This window comes from Cyprinodon variegatus, unplaced genomic scaffold, assembly GCF_000732505.1.
Source record: "Cyprinodon variegatus isolate N-32 unplaced genomic scaffold, C_variegatus-1.0 Scaffold1224, whole genome shotgun sequence".
Lineage (NCBI taxonomy): Eukaryota > Metazoa > Chordata > Actinopteri > Cyprinodontiformes > Cyprinodontidae > Cyprinodon > Cyprinodon variegatus.
In genome coordinates this window covers 106,759-126,080 of record NW_015151677.1, presented here as the reverse complement: position 1 = coordinate 126,080, position 19,322 = coordinate 106,759, and the positions used below count along the sequence as shown (strand labels likewise).

The 19,322-nt window shown below is 36.7% G+C and overlaps 2 protein-coding genes across 2 annotated transcripts; both read left to right on the top strand.

The window, feature by feature from the left end:
- The first annotated feature begins 53 nt into the window (after window positions 1-53).
- Window positions 54-11,169, top strand: LOC107102257 (calpain-2 catalytic subunit-like). The gene is made up of 21 exons (XM_015401476.1): window positions 54-429; window positions 1,632-1,701; window positions 2,689-2,807; window positions 2,896-3,029; window positions 3,126-3,294; window positions 3,375-3,458; window positions 3,550-3,635; window positions 5,212-5,286; window positions 5,371-5,531; window positions 5,691-5,863; window positions 5,960-5,971; window positions 7,105-7,316; window positions 7,407-7,443; window positions 7,516-7,581; window positions 7,673-7,730; window positions 7,814-7,878; window positions 9,815-9,883; window positions 9,980-10,058; window positions 10,202-10,315; window positions 10,410-10,468; window positions 10,548-11,169. Exons 1-21 carry the CDS (start codon window positions 193-195, stop codon window positions 10,569-10,571), a joined length of 2,103 nt encoding a protein of 700 aa, XP_015256962.1. The 5' UTR covers window positions 54-192; the 3' UTR covers window positions 10,572-11,169.
- A 6,110-nt stretch (window positions 11,170-17,279) lies between these two features.
- LOC107102251 (cofilin-2-like) lies at window positions 17,280-19,322 on the top strand. The gene is made up of 4 exons (XM_015401467.1): window positions 17,280-17,408; window positions 18,234-18,523; window positions 18,659-18,735; window positions 18,828-19,322. Exons 1-4 carry the CDS (start codon window positions 17,406-17,408, stop codon window positions 18,941-18,943), a joined length of 486 nt encoding a protein of 161 aa, XP_015256953.1. The 5' UTR covers window positions 17,280-17,405; the 3' UTR covers window positions 18,944-19,322.

Genomic DNA, 19,322 nt, shown 5'->3' with positions numbered 1-19,322 from the left:
TCGTGTGGACGGAATCTTGCCTGAGTAGCTTTGAACACGTGAACCTGAATGGGCTGTCCTGCATTAACAATAAGGGGTGTGGAAACATTTAATTTGCAAATATCACACTGAGCCTGTTTAACCGAACACACAGTCACATAGAGTAGAGGCAGTAAGCCACAGGTAGACGAAAGCTGATCAAATTCCTGCAAGATGTCTGGCATTGCCTCCAAGCTTCAGCACTTTAGAGATAAATCTCATGGGATTGGAACCAACACTTATGCACTGAAATACCTGAACCAAGACTTTGAGGAGTTGAAAAGAAGCTGTCTGGAGAGAGGACAGTTGTTTGAGGACGACTGCTTCGAACCTCTTCCTGCATCCTTAGGCTTCAATGAGCTCGGCCCAGACTCCCACAAAGTGCGGGGAGTCACCTGGAAGAGACCTTCTGTGAGTGCTGCCATGGGATCAATATTTCTAGGAAGCTACTGAAATCATAATGGAAAATGTAAATCTGTGTTAAGCTGAAATCAATGAAAATACTTTATTTATACTTTTAATTAAAGGTGCAAAATAAAATGTTTCATTTTCAATTTGCTGAATGTCTTAAAATTTAAATTCAGACATCTCATGTATATGTTTTCTTCCTGACTTTTTCTTTTTTTTTATCATAGTCAATAATCAGACACTTAAAGGGTCTAGATAACTGGAATAATTCAGTTTTTTAGGTGTTAAAAATAGTTTAAATATAGAATAGCTCATATAGAATAAAAATAGCTCTTTCTTTATAAAAATTATTTCATACTGGAGACTGAAACTAAACAGGAAGCACCTGATGTGAGTACTGGTCTATGAATCGTCAAAATGGCAAAGAGGGTAATAGTAGTTATATGTGAGGTAGAGGCTGGAGCTGAAGCACCAAGAGGTATCCTGTGTGAAACACATAAGCTCTTACTTATCTGTGAAGATGAACACTGACTAGGATGATCTACATTTTCCATTCTCAGTACCGCTTCACACTGGAAGATCACACCCACCCAGAACAGACCTGACAATGGCTGTGATATCAAATAACTTGCTTTTTTTCTGTTTTAACCCTGGAAGTTCTCGGATTATCATATTGCCCTAAAGAAAAAATAAATTTTAGTATGTAAAAAGTTTCAAAGTCCTTTTTTTATGGAAAGAATGTTAGTTATGTATTCTCATTTTAGTTAGTTATTCTCACTACGTGTTTCACAGGTGGAAATTTTTTTCTGATGCACTACCTACAACCTCCACAATGTAAACAATCAAGGCCTCTTTTGTAAATTATAACTCAGCAGCCATGACATGATTTAATACAATTTTGTTTTCAGAAACCTCTATGATGTTTTGAAATTGGAGCTATTTTGAGAGAATGGTAATCCACTTTGGTCGTTGTCCCTCTAAGACAAAAAATAAAGATCGCAGGGACAAGCTAACCTGGATTAACCTTTAAATTAAGATAACAAAAAATGTAAAGAAAGATATTTAGAGTTTAAAGCCTTTAACAGAATCCAACTTCCAATGTTGAGCTGCCACTTTGAATAACATCTCAAAAAGTTAAGATAAGAAGGTTATATGGTATGAGGAAGTAACACTTGTTGACTTGTTTTATTAAATCTTTTTTGTAGGAGTTGTGTTCAAACCCAAAGTTCATCTCTGAGAACGCTACCAGGACTGATATTTGTCAGGGAGCACTGGGTGAGATACAACAACCCCCCACCACAAGCTCACACACACAAAATGTATTCATCACATTACAAATGACTCACATTTAGTTCTATTTTACCAGGAAGTCAGCAGAGAATTAGACTATCAGCACTTTTCATTTGACATCTTTCCATACAGAATTCTTCTTAAGCTTTTGCATGCTTATCTTAGCCTTTTATATTCGCAACTGAAACACACTGACACTGACTATTGTACTGAAAGCGTTATGCACTTCATTACATTGCTCTGTTGAATATCAACCTCTGGAAACTGTCCCCTGTTTCTTTTCCATGGGCAAAAAACACCTAAGGCTAATAACTCTAACTGTAAATATCTGTGTACTGACATCAGCTGTCACAGGTCACAGCATCTCCATCCTGTTTCTCCACCCACACCCAGTCTGCCTGAAAACTTCCATAAGTTGGTGACACTGAGTAGTATTAAAAGATTAGGCGGAGGTTTTTCTTTTTGTGCAACTGCTTTCAAAATGTGTAGGAGATGTTCTGCTGTGACGACATCAAACCACCTGAAATGCTGTCGGAAGTAGATCAATTTTAACACTGCAATTTAATATAATCAACTGATTTTACATGACATGTTGCTTTATTTTAGATAATATGGATTAATTTCTAACCAACCTGGCCCAGTGTTAAAAAGTTATTTGTTCCTTTATAATAACTGAACAAATAGATACACAGCCCTGCACTAAATTATCTGTTGACAGATTGTTTTACAAACATGTGTGGCTTGTGCCAATGATATTTTCTTTATGAGCGTCATTTCGAAGCTTATGCACGTTCTCATTATCTTGTCTGTTCAACATTTCTTCACACTTCTAATAACACTAGGCCCCACAGCAAAAGCTTTTTTTGTGCAACCACACTCTCATTATGTGTTTGGAAATGTTTTGTAGTGACATGACACCATCTAAAATATTATTGATGGCACTTCATATTTTCTTTACTAAACCTTTTCCAGGTGACTGCTGGCTCCTTGCAGCTATTGCATCCCTGACTCTCAACAAGCAGGTTTTGTACCGTGTTGTGCCCCATGACCAAAGCTTTGATGAAAACTATGCTGGGATCTTCCACTTCGAGGTATAATTCCACGTCTAGTAGAGCTGTGATTTTAATAACAGGACTGGAAAGCTGGATTTTACCTGCAGCATATTTCTGTGGTTTTCAGTTCTGGCAGTTTGGTGACTGGGTGGACGTGGTGGTGGATGATCGCTTGCCAACCAGAAATGGAGAACTGCTCTTTGTTCATTCGGAGGAAGGTTCAGAGTTTTGGAGCGCCTTGCTGGAGAAAGCCTATGCTAAGTATGGATAAATCTGAGTACATACTGTAGCTTTTTGTGGCAGCTTTTTTTTTTTTTTTATTAGTAATAGTACTTAATTAGGAATGTTTTCTTTTAGAATAAATGGATGTTATGAAGCTCTTTCTGGAGGCAGCACCATAGAGGGTTTTGAAGACTTCACTGGGGGCATCGCTGAGCGCCATGAACTCAGCAGACCTGATCCACATCTCTTCCATATAATCAGAAAAGCATTGAGCAGAGGCTCCCTTTTGGGATGCTCCATTGATGTTAGCCTGAGTTCTTGTTTCAATACAGTATTTGCTATCATTGTGGTAGTTATCTCATAGGATTTTTCTACCCATTTCAGATCACTAGTGCAGCTGATTCTGAGGCAATTACCCACCGCAAACTGGTGAAGGGGCACGCTTACTCTGTTACAGGAGCAGAGCAGGTGAGGTTCCAGGAGGCATATGATCAAAACACACCAACTGCTAAAGCATTATGGTTTCTCCTCATATATTTGATTTCTGGTTCTGTGTTAGGTTGAGTATGATGGGGAGATGGTGAAGCTGATCAGGATCAGAAACCCTTGGGGTCAAGTGGAGTGGACAGGTGCATGGAGCGACAAGTAAGTTTAGAATATAGCCAACCTGGTATCTAAGTTTTTTATGTATTTACTTTGCTCTGCAGTCATTGTTTGCTTATTTTTCCAAGATTCTCTTTGTTATTGTTGAATCATTAACACTGCAGGGCTTCTGATGTCTTCCTCCTGAATAAGTCATCAATGTACTCTTAGGGTGATTATAACTGTCTGGCTGCTGATCTGAAAACTTCACCACTGATCCATAATCTTTCATGAGTTTATAATTACTTTCCCTCTGGTTTGCTGAAAACCTAAATCTTTAAAGATGGCTTTATAATGCTTTTTAGATTATAATATCAGTCATCTGGTTTTCAAGCAATTGCTATATGTAAATGGGTGTGGCTAGTGATTGGAATGAAATAGACAGAGTTAAACCCTGTTAATACATTATAAAAAACAAATTTTCTTCCTGTACCTAGGGCCCTTCAACATGCCCATTACTAATTAATTGGCAAAACTATTTGAAAGTCACACTGTTTTACACTTTTTACTGACATTTCTTTTAAAAAATTCTGTCCAAATCCTGTATTTCCAGACCAAAGCACCCCGTTAACAATTGCAAAAAATATCTCAGATATTTATTTTTTTAAAACTTATTGAAACACTCGCAGAAAATCCCTTCAGAATACTTTTTTTGCGTTTTTATTTTTATGATACAACAATAAAATCAGATTTTACATGTAGCTGTTCAAACTTTAATAACAAAAAAACAGTGAAGGTTACAACATATGTGAATGCTCTGGTTAATGCTCTGCAGTGTTACCAGGAATGAATGTGCTCCAAATGGTTCAAAAACAGCATTCAGTTTTGTTTAGTCTGCATTTTTAGTGGCTTTTTAAGATATTTTCTGGGAAATACTAACAGACTTTTTTATTAATATTGCAAAGGTGTGTGATTAGCTTTTTTTAACCTTTCTTATCTTTAGCCCCTCATAGCTTTTTTCTTTAACCTTTTTTACCTGATATTAAAATCTGCTTGATGATCTGAAGCATTTAAGTTTGACAGTATAAGATCAAAACAGATAAGAAATCTGTAAGAGGGCACATGGACTTGGAGGACTGTACACCTTAGACATTTTCCCCATTCTAGGGGGAAATTCAGTAGTAAGGTCAGAACTGAAAGATACCTGAAAACATTTTTTCCTGCAACACAATAAAAAAAATCTTAAAGAAGAAAGATGCACTTGTTAACTTGGGTCTCACTGTATAGTCCCAACATAAATCCAATCAGAGCATGTTTAAAATTTTACCGAGTTGAATTGTTTCAGCAACTCCTTCTAAGTTACTGACTTGGTCCTCCTATGCCTTCACTGCTCTAATATGACATGTAAGATGTTTTTGTTGTAGTCAACGCCTGTTACTCTATCATGCTTCTAACATACATAGGCAGACACACCCATTGGAGTGGCTGGAAAATCCTGTTGTAAAAACAAATGTATTTGTAGTCTTGCCTGAAGGTTTGTTTAGTGGTTGCTATGTAGGCGTGGAGTCCTGCACCACTTTGATTATTCCCATCCCTAGCTGTGAGCTCAAGTGTCACTTCTTATGTTTCTTTACTTTAGCTCATATGAATGGAGGCGTGTGAGCAGTGAGGATCGAGAGCGACTGACCAACCGCTCTGAGGATGGAGAATTTTGGTAAATGTGAAAATATGGAGATTTTTAAAAGAAAATCATTGTAGAATTTTTTTTCATGTTTCTGCATCTTTTTTTCTTCCACAGGATGTCCTTTTCAGATTTCCTTCGCGAGTATTCCCGCCTTGAGATCTGCAACCTTACCCCAGATGCTCTGACAGACGATGAATACCAGAAATGGGCAGAAACAGAGTTTGAGGAGACATGGAGGAGAGGCGTGTCAGCTGGTGGCTGCAGAAACTATCCAAGTAGGCTCAGCATTATATAATAAAATATCACTTTTTCTTTGTTTCTTTCTTTATATACAACTAAATATAACTTTATTCCTAAACCTTCTATAAAAGTTTATTTTCTATACCAAAACAGACTTTGCCACATCAATACCTCTTATTTGCTTCATTTTTTAGACAGCTTCTGGACAAATCCTCAGTTTGTGATAAAGCTGGACGAAGTGGATGACGACCCAGATGATGGTGAGGAGGAGGGGTGCACATTCATTGTGGGCCTGATGCAGAAGAACAAGCGCCTTAGGAGGAAGTTGGGGGAAGACATGGAGACCATTGGATTTGCCATTTATGATGTGAGGGGATGACAGCAAAGAGGAAAAGAAAGAATATGTTAAAATTATGTAACATTAAAGGAGATTCTGACTTTGAATTTTCTTTCCCTTTTCTAGCTTCCTGAGGAGGTATATCACCAAGAGAGTCAACTGGCACAACTGTGATAATTTCAATTCTAAAATACCTTTACATGACCCTTTAAATGAAGTGTATTATCATTTAAGGCTCTTTTGTTTACATGTAAATTTACTTTATTAGAGTTATATCTTTGTGCAAGGACAAAAGAGAATAATATTTGGACATGTGTGGAGAAAGCAGGGAAAATTTGCCACTTTGTATTTCTATGTAAAAACACAGTTTCCACACAAGAAAAAATTTGTGGGAAACATTCAAGAAGCTTCATTTCTAATGTTTAATTATCCAGTAAGAATAAGGAATTCAGCAGTAATGTTGTTTGACAACAGCAGTTTGCAGACCAAAGAATCAAGTATGAAGGGATTTTAGAAAGCTGCGTGGTCTGCAAGTGACATCCTCTTGTGACAAAAAATGGAGTCACATCACGTATTTGCCCTAAAAACTAACTTTCGTGTATTTCTACCCATAGGAGAAGATAAATAATATTACTGAAATAGATTGCAGCAGTTAGTGGTTCTAATTTGTTTTAGAAAGTAGTTATTGTATAAAATATTTTGCATTATTTAGGAAAAGCAATCAATTACTTATATTAAGGACTGACAAATTGTACAAACCAAGGACACAGAAAGAAAAAGAAAAAAAAGAACGGAAAGAATCTTGTAAACGGCGTATGTTAGCAAAGAGACCGATTTTGGTTAAAAAGTGCATCTATTTGCAGGGTATCAATAAAAATCCATACTTCCAAAAAGGTATTTTTTTTCTATAAAAAGTACACGGAAAAATAGAAGTTAAAATACTTTAAAAAATAAATCAAAGTAGTAGAAGTAACAATACTACAATAACGCACAATCAGACGTTGTGGAGCCACATGATAAATAATCATCTTACTTCCTGTTTTTAAGAAAACAGAAGGTAACCTTTTGATGTCAAAAGGGCTTCTAAAATGTATTGTGCTTTGACAGTTATCGGGAAATGGGATTATGATTTATGTTTTAAACTTTCAATATTTATAGGATTTATTGGTCAAAAATATTAAGTAATCCGGACAGTTATGTACAATAAATTTAAGAAAATGTTCTTAAAGAACAAGTGAAGAAAATTCCAACTATGTGTGTCATTTTTGCAGTACTCTGGCCAGAAAAATGTGCACCTGAAGAAAAACTTTTTCCTGCGTAACCGTTCAGCAGCACGTTCTGAGACCTTCATCAACCTGAGAGAAGTGAGCAATCGCTTCCATCTTCCACCTGGAGAGTACCTCATTGTTCCCTCCACCTTTGAGCCTGGCAAGAACGGAGACTTTTATGTGCGGGTGTTCTCTGAGAAACAGGCAGATTTCCAGTATGTTACCAATACTAAATACACAGTTTTCACACAGATGGAAAATAGTAAGTGAATTATTGATAAAATTGATATTTTTGCTTCTTCCAGTGAGATAGACGACCCCGTAGAAAGCCATGTGGAGCAGGTAAAATCCTCTTTTGGTGCGATGTTAATTTCTTTTTGACAGAAAATTTAAACTTATGTTTTTCATACTTAGATTAATATTGATGAGGATGACATCTGTGACAAATTCAAGAGGCTGTTTGGATATCTTGCAGGAGATGTAAGCATGTAAAAAAATATTTCCCTAGTGTCTCAAGGTGTCTAATATTTGTTTTGGCAATTGCAATAAAAGTGTGAATCTCATCTCTCAGGATGTGGAAATTTCTGCATTCGAACTGGAAAAAATCCTCAATAAAGTCGTAGCAAAGAGTAAGTTAATCCTGCTTCTTTTTTCTAATCTTGATGTACATTAGCTCTAATAAATCTTTTGCTTTTTTTTGTCTATTTTTAAGGAGATGATATCAAAACCGATGGATTTTCTCTTACAACTTGTCGGAATATGGTCAACCTGCTGGATGTATCCTTTTTATTAATATAATTTTTTTTTATTGGTACTGGTAGTGGGGGTTACTATAATTTTAACCTTTAATTTTCTATGAAAAAAACAATAACTTATCTCAACTTCAGTAAGTTAGGGGAAAAACTGTATAAGCTTTTTAAGGCTTTTACAACCTTTAGGAAATGAACATAAAAAGCAAGTAATTAAGCAAACCTTGTAATATTTATTTTGAGCATGTAAACATTAAATGTTACCAGAAAAATAGTTAATAGGCAACATAAGCCTTCCAGTGCCTATTTAAGTATACAAATCAAGCATTGAAAATAACCATCATACTCAGTTTGAAAAGGAATGAGAGGATTCGGATGTGTATTAATCCAACCCCATTTAATACATATATTGTTTATTTTAATCTAGACAATTTAAATTCTTTCCAGACTAAACTAAAAGTCCTAAAGATTATTACAGTTACTTGTCTTAGTAAAAACCAATTAGCTGCAAATGTATAGTCTGCAAAAAAGATCAGCTTATTTCATGTATTTCCCTGGAAGCCGCATATGTTGAAGCATAACTACAAAAATTATTTTGGGCAAAACATGAGATAATTGTGAATAAATGCTTTATAGTTCAGCTGCCCTTCACTAGATTTGAATTTAAGGGATATGTCTTCTTCACGTTTTCAGATGAATGCTTATTGTTTTTTAATAACTAATACAGTCATGTGATATCCTAATTTAGGTAAAGCAGATGAAGTAAAACATTTTGGAACTGCATTCACCCGTGATGAATTTTAAATCAGTCATTACACTGCAAAGACATTCAAATTGACTTCAAAATACTCAGGTCTTCCCCTCTGAGTGAATTTATGTCAGGGCTCATAACAGGGGACCCAGTGGTCAGGGCAGGCAGACAGTTAGATTTCTCAAAAAGTGTTTATTTAAAAACACGACGGATCTGCAGTAAGCAGCAAGGGGTTAGGGCATCTATGGCAGGAACCTCTGGAGGAGGGAAACACAGGTTAGTGACCACATTAATCTGGCGAAGACTGATTCCGAAAGTGTGAGTCACTAACCTGGTTTTAAAGTTCAGTCCGTGTTTAGAGGAAGAGGTGGATTCCAGCCGGAATCCAGCCCAGAGAATTCCAGACACTGAAGCCTTGAAGACTGCAGAGGTGGCAGGAGATCAGATTCAAGCAGGCAAAGGAAGACGAGGGCGAAGCCAAAGTCAGTGTCAGAGAGGTTCAAAGGAGTCCGAACCAGAAGATCAGAGATCTAAAGTAGTACCAAAGGGAAATCCAGGTCGTTGTCAGGAAGCAGATCCAGGTTTGGTACAGGCAGAATCCAGCAGTCCGGAGACAGTTCAGGCAAACAGATCAGAATGGAAACAGGCAGGCTCAGGATCAGGGAGGACATGACTTAGACAAACTTAATTGTCATTTTGTACACACAGGGTGTATGCAAAATGAAATTTTGTTTTGTTGACAGAGGTGTTCTGTCCAACCCGGACTGATTGAGGTCTGTTTGCGAGGAAGTCTAGCAACCAATTGCAGAGGGGTTTATTGAAGCCCAGCTGTTCCAGTCTTCCTATCAGATGCTGTGGGATGATGGTGTTAAAAGCTGAACTGAAGTCCTGAAAGAGCATCCGCACGTGGGTTTTTTTCTCCTCCAGGAGAGCCATGCTCAGGTGAATAGGGGAGGAAATGGCATCTTCAGTGGAGCGGTTCCGTCGGTAGGCGAACTGGAACTGGGGTTGCTGGGGCTGGGGTGCTGTAGTTTGGGATCATCCGTATGCCTTGCCACATCCTCCTGGTGTTGCTGCCATAGTGGAAAAGATCCTGGATTTTCTGGCTGTGGTTCTGCTGACCTAATTTCTACTGTAAACTAAAGGGGCTGAAGTGTCACTAATACATGTGTTTGATATATTGGTTCAATATTCCTTGACATTTATTTAAAAGACAAATGGAAGTGGTAAGCTGGGGCTGGTAGAGTTCAAGATCCTGTGGACAAAGATTGAGAAATTTCTGGTTTGTCCCTTTTTTATATCTCCTTAAGATGTTAAAATCTCTGCAAGAGTAATGGACAGATTACGGCTAAAGGTATTTCCTTGTTTTGCCACTCAGGATCTGTTCAAGTCAAAAGACGTGGATCAAAGTGGTTGCATGAGCTCCATTGAGATGCGAGTGGCCGTTGAGGAGGCGGGTGAGAAATATGTTTATTATATTATTTTTCTATTCAATTATCTTTCAGTACTTAAAGGAGAACTACCAAAATTTGTAGAAAACAAAAGAAAGAAATGTTTACTGTAGATGAGATAAATAAGTGTGATTGTTGTGTTTGTACAGGTTTCTCTCTGAACAACGCTCTGCACCAGATCATTGTGGCTCGCTACAGTGAGCAGCTCAGCATTGACTTTGACAACTTTGTCTGCTGCCTGGTTCGCTTGGAGACACTCTTCAGTACGTTTTTTTCCTCTTGTTGGGATTATTCTTTTCTCTTGTTATCTTGTACATACAACAACTGTAATTTTTTCACTTTCACTCATTCCAACAGATGTTTTTAAGGAGATGGATAAAGAAGGGTCTGGTGTAATAGAGCTGAACTTCTTTGAGGTAAAAGCCTTTGATTAAATAAAACATTGATGTTTGGAAGGGGAATTAGAGACTAACTTGCTAATGCTTTTATCAACAGTGGCTGGAAATGGCGATGTTATAACAGGGCCGCAAGTACACACTGAAGAATCTGGGTCTTTTGTGGATTTGTATTTAACAAGATTACTTTGAGTTGTCAACCTTGAACATGTGTATAGTTTGCGGCCAGTTGCAGAAAGAGGTTTGCTTAAAGGATAATTACTAAATATTAGCTTTGAGGGACTAAGTATTGCAAATGCTTGCATTATTTGTCAACACAATAAAAATTACTCAACAAACATGATGTAATTCTTTGGAATAAAGGGGAATTCTTCTGGGCTGATGTTTAATGAACTTACCTAGAAAGCTGCTTGACACTTCATCAAACATACTTTGTGGCTTTCAAGACTTAAATAAAAAAAAGCAACGCTTAGATGAGTGCGGTATATATGATGACTCTATCTTAGGACCTAAATTTGACTGTGTTTACAATGTTAAACAATGTGTGGATTATGTGTGACTCTTCCCATGCAAAACATGTTACCATTCACTGAAATAAAACCATGATTTATCATCTTTTACTTCCAAGTGAAGAAAATGTAATTTTCTTTGTTTTTGGTTTGTTTTTGCCTGATTTCCCCTTTTATTTTCAGGACTGCCAAAGCTGTGGATCTCTGTGATCTAATTCCAAACTGACTATTATAAAGTAGTTTTTTTTGTTGTTGTTGTTTTTTACTAGTTTGGTAATAATTGTTTTTATTTATTTATTTATTCACAAAACATGACTGTTTATATCATCATTTAGTTTTGTTGATATTAAGGTACATTTTGTAGAAGGGAATCCCAGAGGCGCAACGCTTATGGACAGGTACCCATAGTTGAAATATACTACAAACAACCAAATATAGTAACCAAGAATGAAACAATGTTGATTGGAATTTATGCAATCTAGTAAATTAGTATTATAAGTACGAAATAAAAGAAAATAAGTTTTTCTCATAAAACAATTGAGGTCAGAATCTGTAGGTCAATATATTACACCAATAATATATTTTTCTTATTTTCAACATATACTTCTATAACGAGTTTTTCGATAATCTTGGACAAGTATGGAAGTAGAGAACAGGGCTATGGTATAGTTTGTTAATTTATGTCAGTATCCATGTACAACGTATAACTGTAGTATTTCTGCAGTTTCCATTTTGTTTGGAAACGTACCCATTCGAAAGGATATGTTCCAGATATGAGTCAGTGGTTTGTTTGTTTTTTTTTAACAAGTGGTTTAACAATTGCATCAATAATGTTTTTTACTGTTTTCATATCCATTGTTTGCAAATCTTGTATTGTGACATTTGTTTAGAATAGTTATGATCTCTCCCTCTTTAACTGCTGTGAGAATTAAATTCAAAATAACTTTTTTAATCTCAAATGCAAATTAAATGTTGCAGTAACTCAAGTTTTTTTTAAATATTTTTATACAGTTGTTGGTGTTGATGGCTGTAAATAGGGTGGATCCGCTGTAGTACTCTGTCTTTCATTGGATCTGGAGAAGTCTTTGGCTGAAAACTTTGTTGGTGTTGAACTGTTTGATGAAGAGGATGTTAATGTTCTTCCCTTAATGAAGAATTCTTCTTTCTGAAGTAATCTCCAGAGGTTCTAGAGGAGTTCCTAGAACAAACCTGGCCTTCTTTATTAGCATGTTGAGCTTTTTTAAGTCATTAACTCTGATGCTGTTGTGGAGAGTGAGATCACGCTCTCTTTAACAGATTTATAACAGATATGTAGCATCTCCCCATAAAGTTCCTTCCTTCCTTCCTTCCTTCCTTTCTTCCTTCCTTCCTTCCTTCCTTCCTTCCTTCCTTCCTTCCTTCCTTCCTTCCTTCCTTCTAAGTATGTCTATTTGAGAACATTTTATTCAGTGTGTTATTACAGTTTGGGAACACATTTAGTCTGTTTTTGTATTTTTTTTGTTTTTATTGTTCCACCAGATGGCGCTAGTGAGCTCATAGGATGGGCTTCTCTGCACCTGATTGTTCCTAGCTGCAGCCAATTAGTCCCATCAGCTGATGGGTACAGGAGGAGCCTGCTGGCAGCATACTGATGCCTGAGTTGTTACCTTAGTGGTAATACCAAACTCTCAGAGTATTGACCTGCTTTTTGTATGTCTGTCAGAAGAAAGTCCCTTCTGTGTTTTTGCACCCACATCTTGGATTCTGCTCCATTTCACAACTCTTTGACTCGAAGAAATACTCTGCAGAACTCCTACACAAACTCTGGTATTAACACTATCACTGGCAGCTCCACTCCTCCTTGTTATTCCCTGGACCAAACTTAAATGATCAAACCCTGTCCGACCTCTGCCGTGCCATCTGGTCATCTCCCCACTCACATTCTGATTCATCTGCAATTAGCAATCATCTTAGACCACCCCTGAGACCTCAATTTTTTCATGTTTTGACCACATAGACAGCTGCTCCTACCTTTGTTCACCCTAACTCAACTTCCATTCTCTTTTCATGACTGATCCATATTTCCAATATTGTAATGATGCTAAATGGTTGTGTGAAGGGACCAATAAAGTCTGTGTTAAAGTTTTCATTCAAGCTTTGACAATTGAAATGTGCAATGTATGATTTATTTTCTGTTTTATTTGTCATGTTATAATTAGGGGTGTGCGAAAAAAACGATTCTGCAATATACCGTGATTTTCGGCTGCCCAATATGATATCAATCTTTTTTTTAAAACAAAGCATTTTAACCTAAAACAATGAGGGAAAACGGGCTACCTCTGCACCGACACTCAGGTAGATATTGCTGTGGAGCCCATTTGCTGTGCAGAGCAGAGCCATTTCTGTAGTTGAGGCAGTCATGACCCAAACCCCAAACATCATGGATGCCAAAATAACTAAACAATCCCTATCTTCTGATGAACATATACAGCACTTGCTTTTTCTTTCTATACATTTAATTTGATAGCTGGGGAAAATATTGCAATATATAGTGACATTGGAATATCGTGATATTTTAACCCAAATATCGTAACATTTATCGTATCGCAACACCCATGCCAATATTCACCCCTTGTTATAATGCTCATTTCAATTTAGTTGAATTCCGTTTATTTAGTTAGCACCAATTCACAACACATGTCATCTCAAAACACTTTACAGTTCACCAGATCATACAGTCAAATTGATTCAAAGTTTTCTTTCTAAGGAAAACCAGTTAATTGCATCAACTCATTGACTTGAATGCAATCCCTCACACTAAGCATGCTTGAAGCGACAGTGGAGAGGAAAAACTTCCTTTTAACAGGAAGAAATCTTCAGCAGAACCAGGCTCAGTGTGAGCGTCTATCTGCCAAGGCCGACTGAGGTTCAAAGAGACAAAAGCAAAGATACAAAAGCAACTGTAAAATAAAATTTGTATTGTAACCACAACTATCATTGTAGCCACAAATAATCATTGTAGAAATAATTTTCTGGGTCAATATCCTTCATGTCATGCCCTCTGCACTGTACGATTAAAGGTTTTCCGTTCCAAATGTCTTGAATTCATAGTCTCAGCTGCTAATGTAATGGTTGCTACTTTCCAATCAGATTGTGTTAATCATGCCATCCAGTTTAGACATAACTGCATGTTTTCTATAGAAGAAGAAACCTTACATTGATCCCGTGTTCATTCTTAGAATTTATACTTGGCAGGGGTTAGCAAACTTTGGCCTTGGTTAATCCCATTAGACTGGAGAACGTTAGCCACTTGTTGTTCATTGAATGCACAGTCAATTTCACAAAAAAAATTTATTGGTTCCCGTTTCTGATTTTTTTTTTTTTTTTTCGGTGGAAACATTTTTATTGAAATGAAAATTATTGAAGATTTGAGCACAATTAAATCGTACAGTCTTACAAGTTCATTAGATTAGAGTTTGGTGTTGCTCTTTAAGCAAACAGACATAAAGAAAACAATTTGGATTCCAATTAAATGTTTTCTGTAAAAGTTTACATTTGTAGCCTATTTTTGTAATAGTGTGCTCTTATTCAGGTTCCTGATGTTAAATTTGCGAATATAACTCAACCACACAGTTCACTACTTGTCACATACCAGCAGATGTCCCAGTTCCCTCATGTTTCCATTCTTCTCTCTCTTGTATCATTGCTAAGGCCAAGCTCAGTATGCTTGCAGCAGCATGAGGGTTTCAGCTCACAGAGAGATATGTAGCAGTCATTTCCTGCCCTGCTTAGTACTGACTTGTATTTCCCCTTTTGCTGCTTCCAACATTGCTGCCGTCTGCAGTTTTAATCCAGCCTGACCACATTCCTACAAAATCTTTTTATCATTGCTAAACAAATGATCCTTAATGTAAGTTAAACAAAAATCTTTGTGCTCATTTTCATACTTTCATGAGCAAATCATGCATATTTAAGCTGGATCTAGTGCTTGCATAAGAAACAATTTTCAGTCCGGATGTGGGGCGGGACTGTGACTGAAACCATAAGTCCACCCGTAGGGGAAGTAATGTCACTGTGATGATGAGGCGGAGGATCTGTATTTAGATTCAGCTCAGAAAGAGGTGGATATTACACCAAAATTGTTGGTCTGTACAAAATAACTGAACACTATCCTTAGTGGAGATTAGGAGCATTTTTCTTGCCTCTGCTTCTTCAGGATGTTGTTGGTCGAGAGAATTTCAACTGAACATGCTAGATAACTTGTACCTCTTCTTCTGGTTTAGATTAAAAGACAAATTTTAATAAAACACAAAAAAATGTAAAACAAAAAGTAAATTAAAACTTAACTTTTGCTGCGTGCATACAGGTGCAAAGGAACTACTAATGAGTATTTTGCTCCTTATGTAGGTTGATAAGACAGTTTAGATTTATAGTCTATTGTTTGACCTCAAACATGGAAACCTGGGTTTAAAACTGATAACAACGAATAGGTGTTTGTGTAGCAGCATGATTTCAGAGTGATCTCAATGAGTAATCATGGCACTTTGAATCTGGGGTATATAGATTTAAGTGGGAAAAAATTGTCTTATTTAAGGAGCCAAAATACCTAAGACCTGATGCATATTGTTCAGCAAGAAGCCTGTAGAAAAACATCACCTTAACTTCAACTAAAAATTTATTTGAACCTAAATTGTGGTCATTGTACTTTAAGATTTACAGGAAGATCTAGTAGAAATATACCTTCTTCTCAATGTTTCCTCTTGGAGTAGCTGATATAGCCAAGATGTTTAGAGTCTGTCCTAATGGCAAGAATGCACCGCTGCTGTTGTAAAGATTAACTAGGAAACACCAAATGCAGTTTTCAAATTATTTTATTATAGGGAGAATTATCTACTTAAACAAATCTGCCCCTGTGGGAAAAATAGATTAATCATAAACCTACTGTAGGAGCAATACTGACACTGATTTTGGCACTTTCCTCAACAAAGAGGTTTCCCTTTTAACCATATAAAGGTTTTTTTTTTATATATATGTGGAGCATGTTTTAAATTAAAACTAAAATAAGATCTGTTTTTAACTTCAGATGTCCTACAGTTTTTCCTGTAGGAAAGATGATTTCAAGCCTTCATTTCTGTTTACAATTTTGATTTTCTTCTTACAGCTAATAGAAAATAGATGTTACTTCAAATTAATTGCACTTTTGATTTAGAAATGTAAAAACTGAAATGTCCACTTAAAGGCTGATATTTTGAAAAGAAGAAAGAAGATCGTTGTAGCATTCTGTATCTGGAGTGACAGAAAAACAAGCAGTGTGAGTCAATGCAAGCAGTGGGAATCCATATAGGAAGATGTCTAATTGTAAATGACTCATGATGTAAACCACTTTATATTCTAGTGGAGTAAATGTTACAAGATATCCTTATTTGGATAAAGTATTTGCTTTATATTTATCAGCTATCTTCATTACAATTAAGTGGCAGGTCACAAAGTTCAAGTTTGATATAATCGATTTGCAGCTGGCTGAAGTGCAACAGCTGTATGAGGCTATTATGCAAATATGCACCACAGAATCTAAGTATTGTTCCTGACACTATGTTGAATCTGTGCTATAGGCAATAAGGCATCTCTGAGGGAAAAAGGGTGTTTAGATCAGTACTAGTAAAGGCTATCGAATAAAGAGACCTACATTCCACAAAATACATCAGATCACAATATTCTAAAACTTGTCTTCCTCCTTTGTGCTGGGACCGGGTCTAAGCTTTCTGAAAATTCTTTGCTGCAATCCTGGATGTTCCAGGAGAGTGTATTGGTTTGAGGCGCATGAAATTAAAGCATATTGTTTCTTTCAATCAGAACCATTACCATTCATATGAAAATGTGTGGGTTTGTTTTACTTCCTGCAACAATGAGGCTTGTCCAAATGCTGAACATATATGGAGCTAAACCCCTCAGTGATCACTGGCATGTGTTGCCCCAGTGTCAACAGGTAGCTTTGCAATTACTTCAGCCGTCTGTCTCCACTTGTCTTACCTTTTCCCTTAAAAGGAGACCCATTTGCGTCTCAGCAGAAGATTGGTCAAAACTTGGACAGGTTACTTCCATATAAGGCTTTGCATTGCTGCTCAAAATTTTTTACACCTGAGTTTTTACTTAGAAAAACAAAGTTAATGTGTTTACAATATCAATTCAGCTGCTAATTGTGAATTTGATGTTTGCTCTGTGTAATGCATCCCAATTAATAGCAAAAACTGTGATTTGGGCTTTGCATGTGATAAAATTAATTGTATCACACCTGCGCAGATGTGGGTGGAGTCAGCTGCTGGAGGTGTGCTCATTTATTGCAGCTCCGCCTGTATGAGTCAACCTGCTTCCTTCTTATAACCCTCTCAGCATTCTGACAGCAGCTACCATTTTTCCTCTGCAGCCTCTTTCTACCCTGCAGCCTCTTTCTACCACATATCACAACCACAATGGTGAGTGAGTTTTTTTTATATGAAGTTGGTGAACTGTGTTTATATTGAATCTTCTTGAACAAGATTCCAACTTTTTTTGTTTTGCCAAATGAAAATTCAGGAAATTGCTTTTCTGAATCACTTCCTTATTTTAAAATGCCTTTGAAATATGTGCAAGCTTTTTATTTTAATTTTTTTTTTCCTTTCTAAGTAATTTCAATTGGAAGTTGTGTAGTGTGAAGCTTCTAGGGAGAGGGATTTCTTTTTAACAGGGTGCAGTTTAACCTGGTGCATGTTGAGAAGGGTTTGTTCAAGGTGTGGTTTGCCTCCAAAATGGAGGGAGCTTTGTACGTGTTTGAAACTGGTTTAGTGCATCCCTCAGGGCGGCGTTTCTTGTGCGAACTTGTTCCAGAATGACAGGAATGTGATTGAACCAAGGCCTAAACCCTGCTGGGAAGCACCCAACACTGGGTTGCTTTTGAAGAAAGACTAATCTTTATTTTTGCCTTTGAGAACTTGACTGTCTTAACTGGGCTGACATTTTTGCTGTCATTCTTAAAGTTGTGAGGAGCTTCCTGTTTCTTCATTCAGTTCTGCTTTTCTTCTTAGAACCAAAGTACAAGTAAAGTTTCTGTCAGAGCACCAAATCAGGCCCAGATTTTATTTAAGGGTCTGGATTATGGAAGTTTCTAACTTTTTTTTTTTTTTTTTTTGTGAAGTTTACAGCCCAATGCTGATTTAAGACTGATGCTATAATGAAGCTCCTTAATTTATGCAAACATTAGAGATGTAGTTATTAAGGGGATATGTAGTTTCCAATCTAAAAAATGGATTTTTGTTCCTCAGGCTTCTGGAGTGCAAGTTGATGACAAAGTGAAGGACATTATCAGTGACATGAAAGTGGTGAAGAGCGATGCTGATGCAAGTGAACGCATCAGACTTGTGGTCTTGGAAATCAAAGACGGTTTTATTATAGTGGAGAAGGTCTTCAAAGAGAAGGATTTGAGCGGAGAGGCAGACATCTTCAAGTTCTTCCTGAGCCTTCTGGAAAAGGAAAAGTGCCGCTACGTGCTGTACGACTGCCACTTTGAGAACAAGGAGTCGAGCAAGAAAGAGGAGCTAGTCTTCGTGATGTGGTATTTATAGTTTTTTTCTAAACCAAAAAAGTCTTCTCTTTTGAGAACTTAAAACTGTCTTTCATATGGAGCCTGCAGAGGATTGACAAGCTGAATATATATATATATATATATTTTTTTTTTTTTCTTTTTCAGGGCTCCTGAAACTGCACCCATCAAATCCAAAATGCAGTATGCTAGCTCAAAAGATTCACTTAAGAAAGTCTTGACAGGTATGTTTTTTTTTTTTTTTTTTTTTTTAAACGCACTATAGAGTTTTGAATTTGCACAAGTCTTTACTTCCAATATTTTTTTTCTTAAACAGGCATCAAACATGAGCTGCAGATGAACGACCTCTCAGATTATGGAACCAGGGACCAATTTGCAGAAAGGATAAGCAGAAATGTTATCAGTGTTGAAGGCCATCCTGTTGGGAAGTAAAATTCAATTTGCTTCTGACTTGCCTGAAAAATCTGATCATGATGGCTTCTAATAATTTTGATTAAATTTGTTTAAACCGGTCTTTAACAAAAGTTGCTCCATTTGGTAAAATTTGTCATGCCACTTCAATTCCTCTTAACTAAGCCTTAGAAAGTTGTGTAAATGTGGATTAAACTCTTGTGTGATTCCATACAGCTAATATGATCTTGTGCTGTAAAATCCTTCAAGATTTTCAAGCTCAGAGTGGCTAGGCACATAGTTTGACTCATCTGCAGTTTTTTGGACAATTACACTGTGGCTACTTGGAAGTACTGTACATCTTTGTATCTAAAAGAACTGAAAAATCAATGCATTGTCAAATAAAGTAAATGAAAACGAG

Excerpts from the sequence above, each read along its gene's own strand:
- LOC107102257 (XM_015401476.1), top strand. The coding sequence starts at position 193 with ATGTCTGGCATTGCCTCCAAGCTTCAGCACTTTAGAGATAAATCTCAT. Across the intron at positions 430-1,631 it reads TCACCTGGAAGAGACCTTCT|GAGTTGTGTTCAAACCCAAA; the intron begins GTGAGTGCTGCC and ends TCTTTTTTGTAG. Across the intron at positions 3,636-5,211 it reads ACAGGTGCATGGAGCGACAA|CTCATATGAATGGAGGCGTG; the intron begins GTAAGTTTAGAA and ends TCTTTACTTTAG.
- LOC107102251 (XM_015401467.1), top strand. Across the intron at positions 18,524-18,658 it reads GAGCTAGTCTTCGTGATGTG|GGCTCCTGAAACTGCACCCA; the intron begins GTATTTATAGTT and ends TTTCTTTTTCAG. Across the intron at positions 18,736-18,827 it reads ACTTAAGAAAGTCTTGACAG|GCATCAAACATGAGCTGCAG; the intron begins GTATGTTTTTTT and ends TTTCTTAAACAG.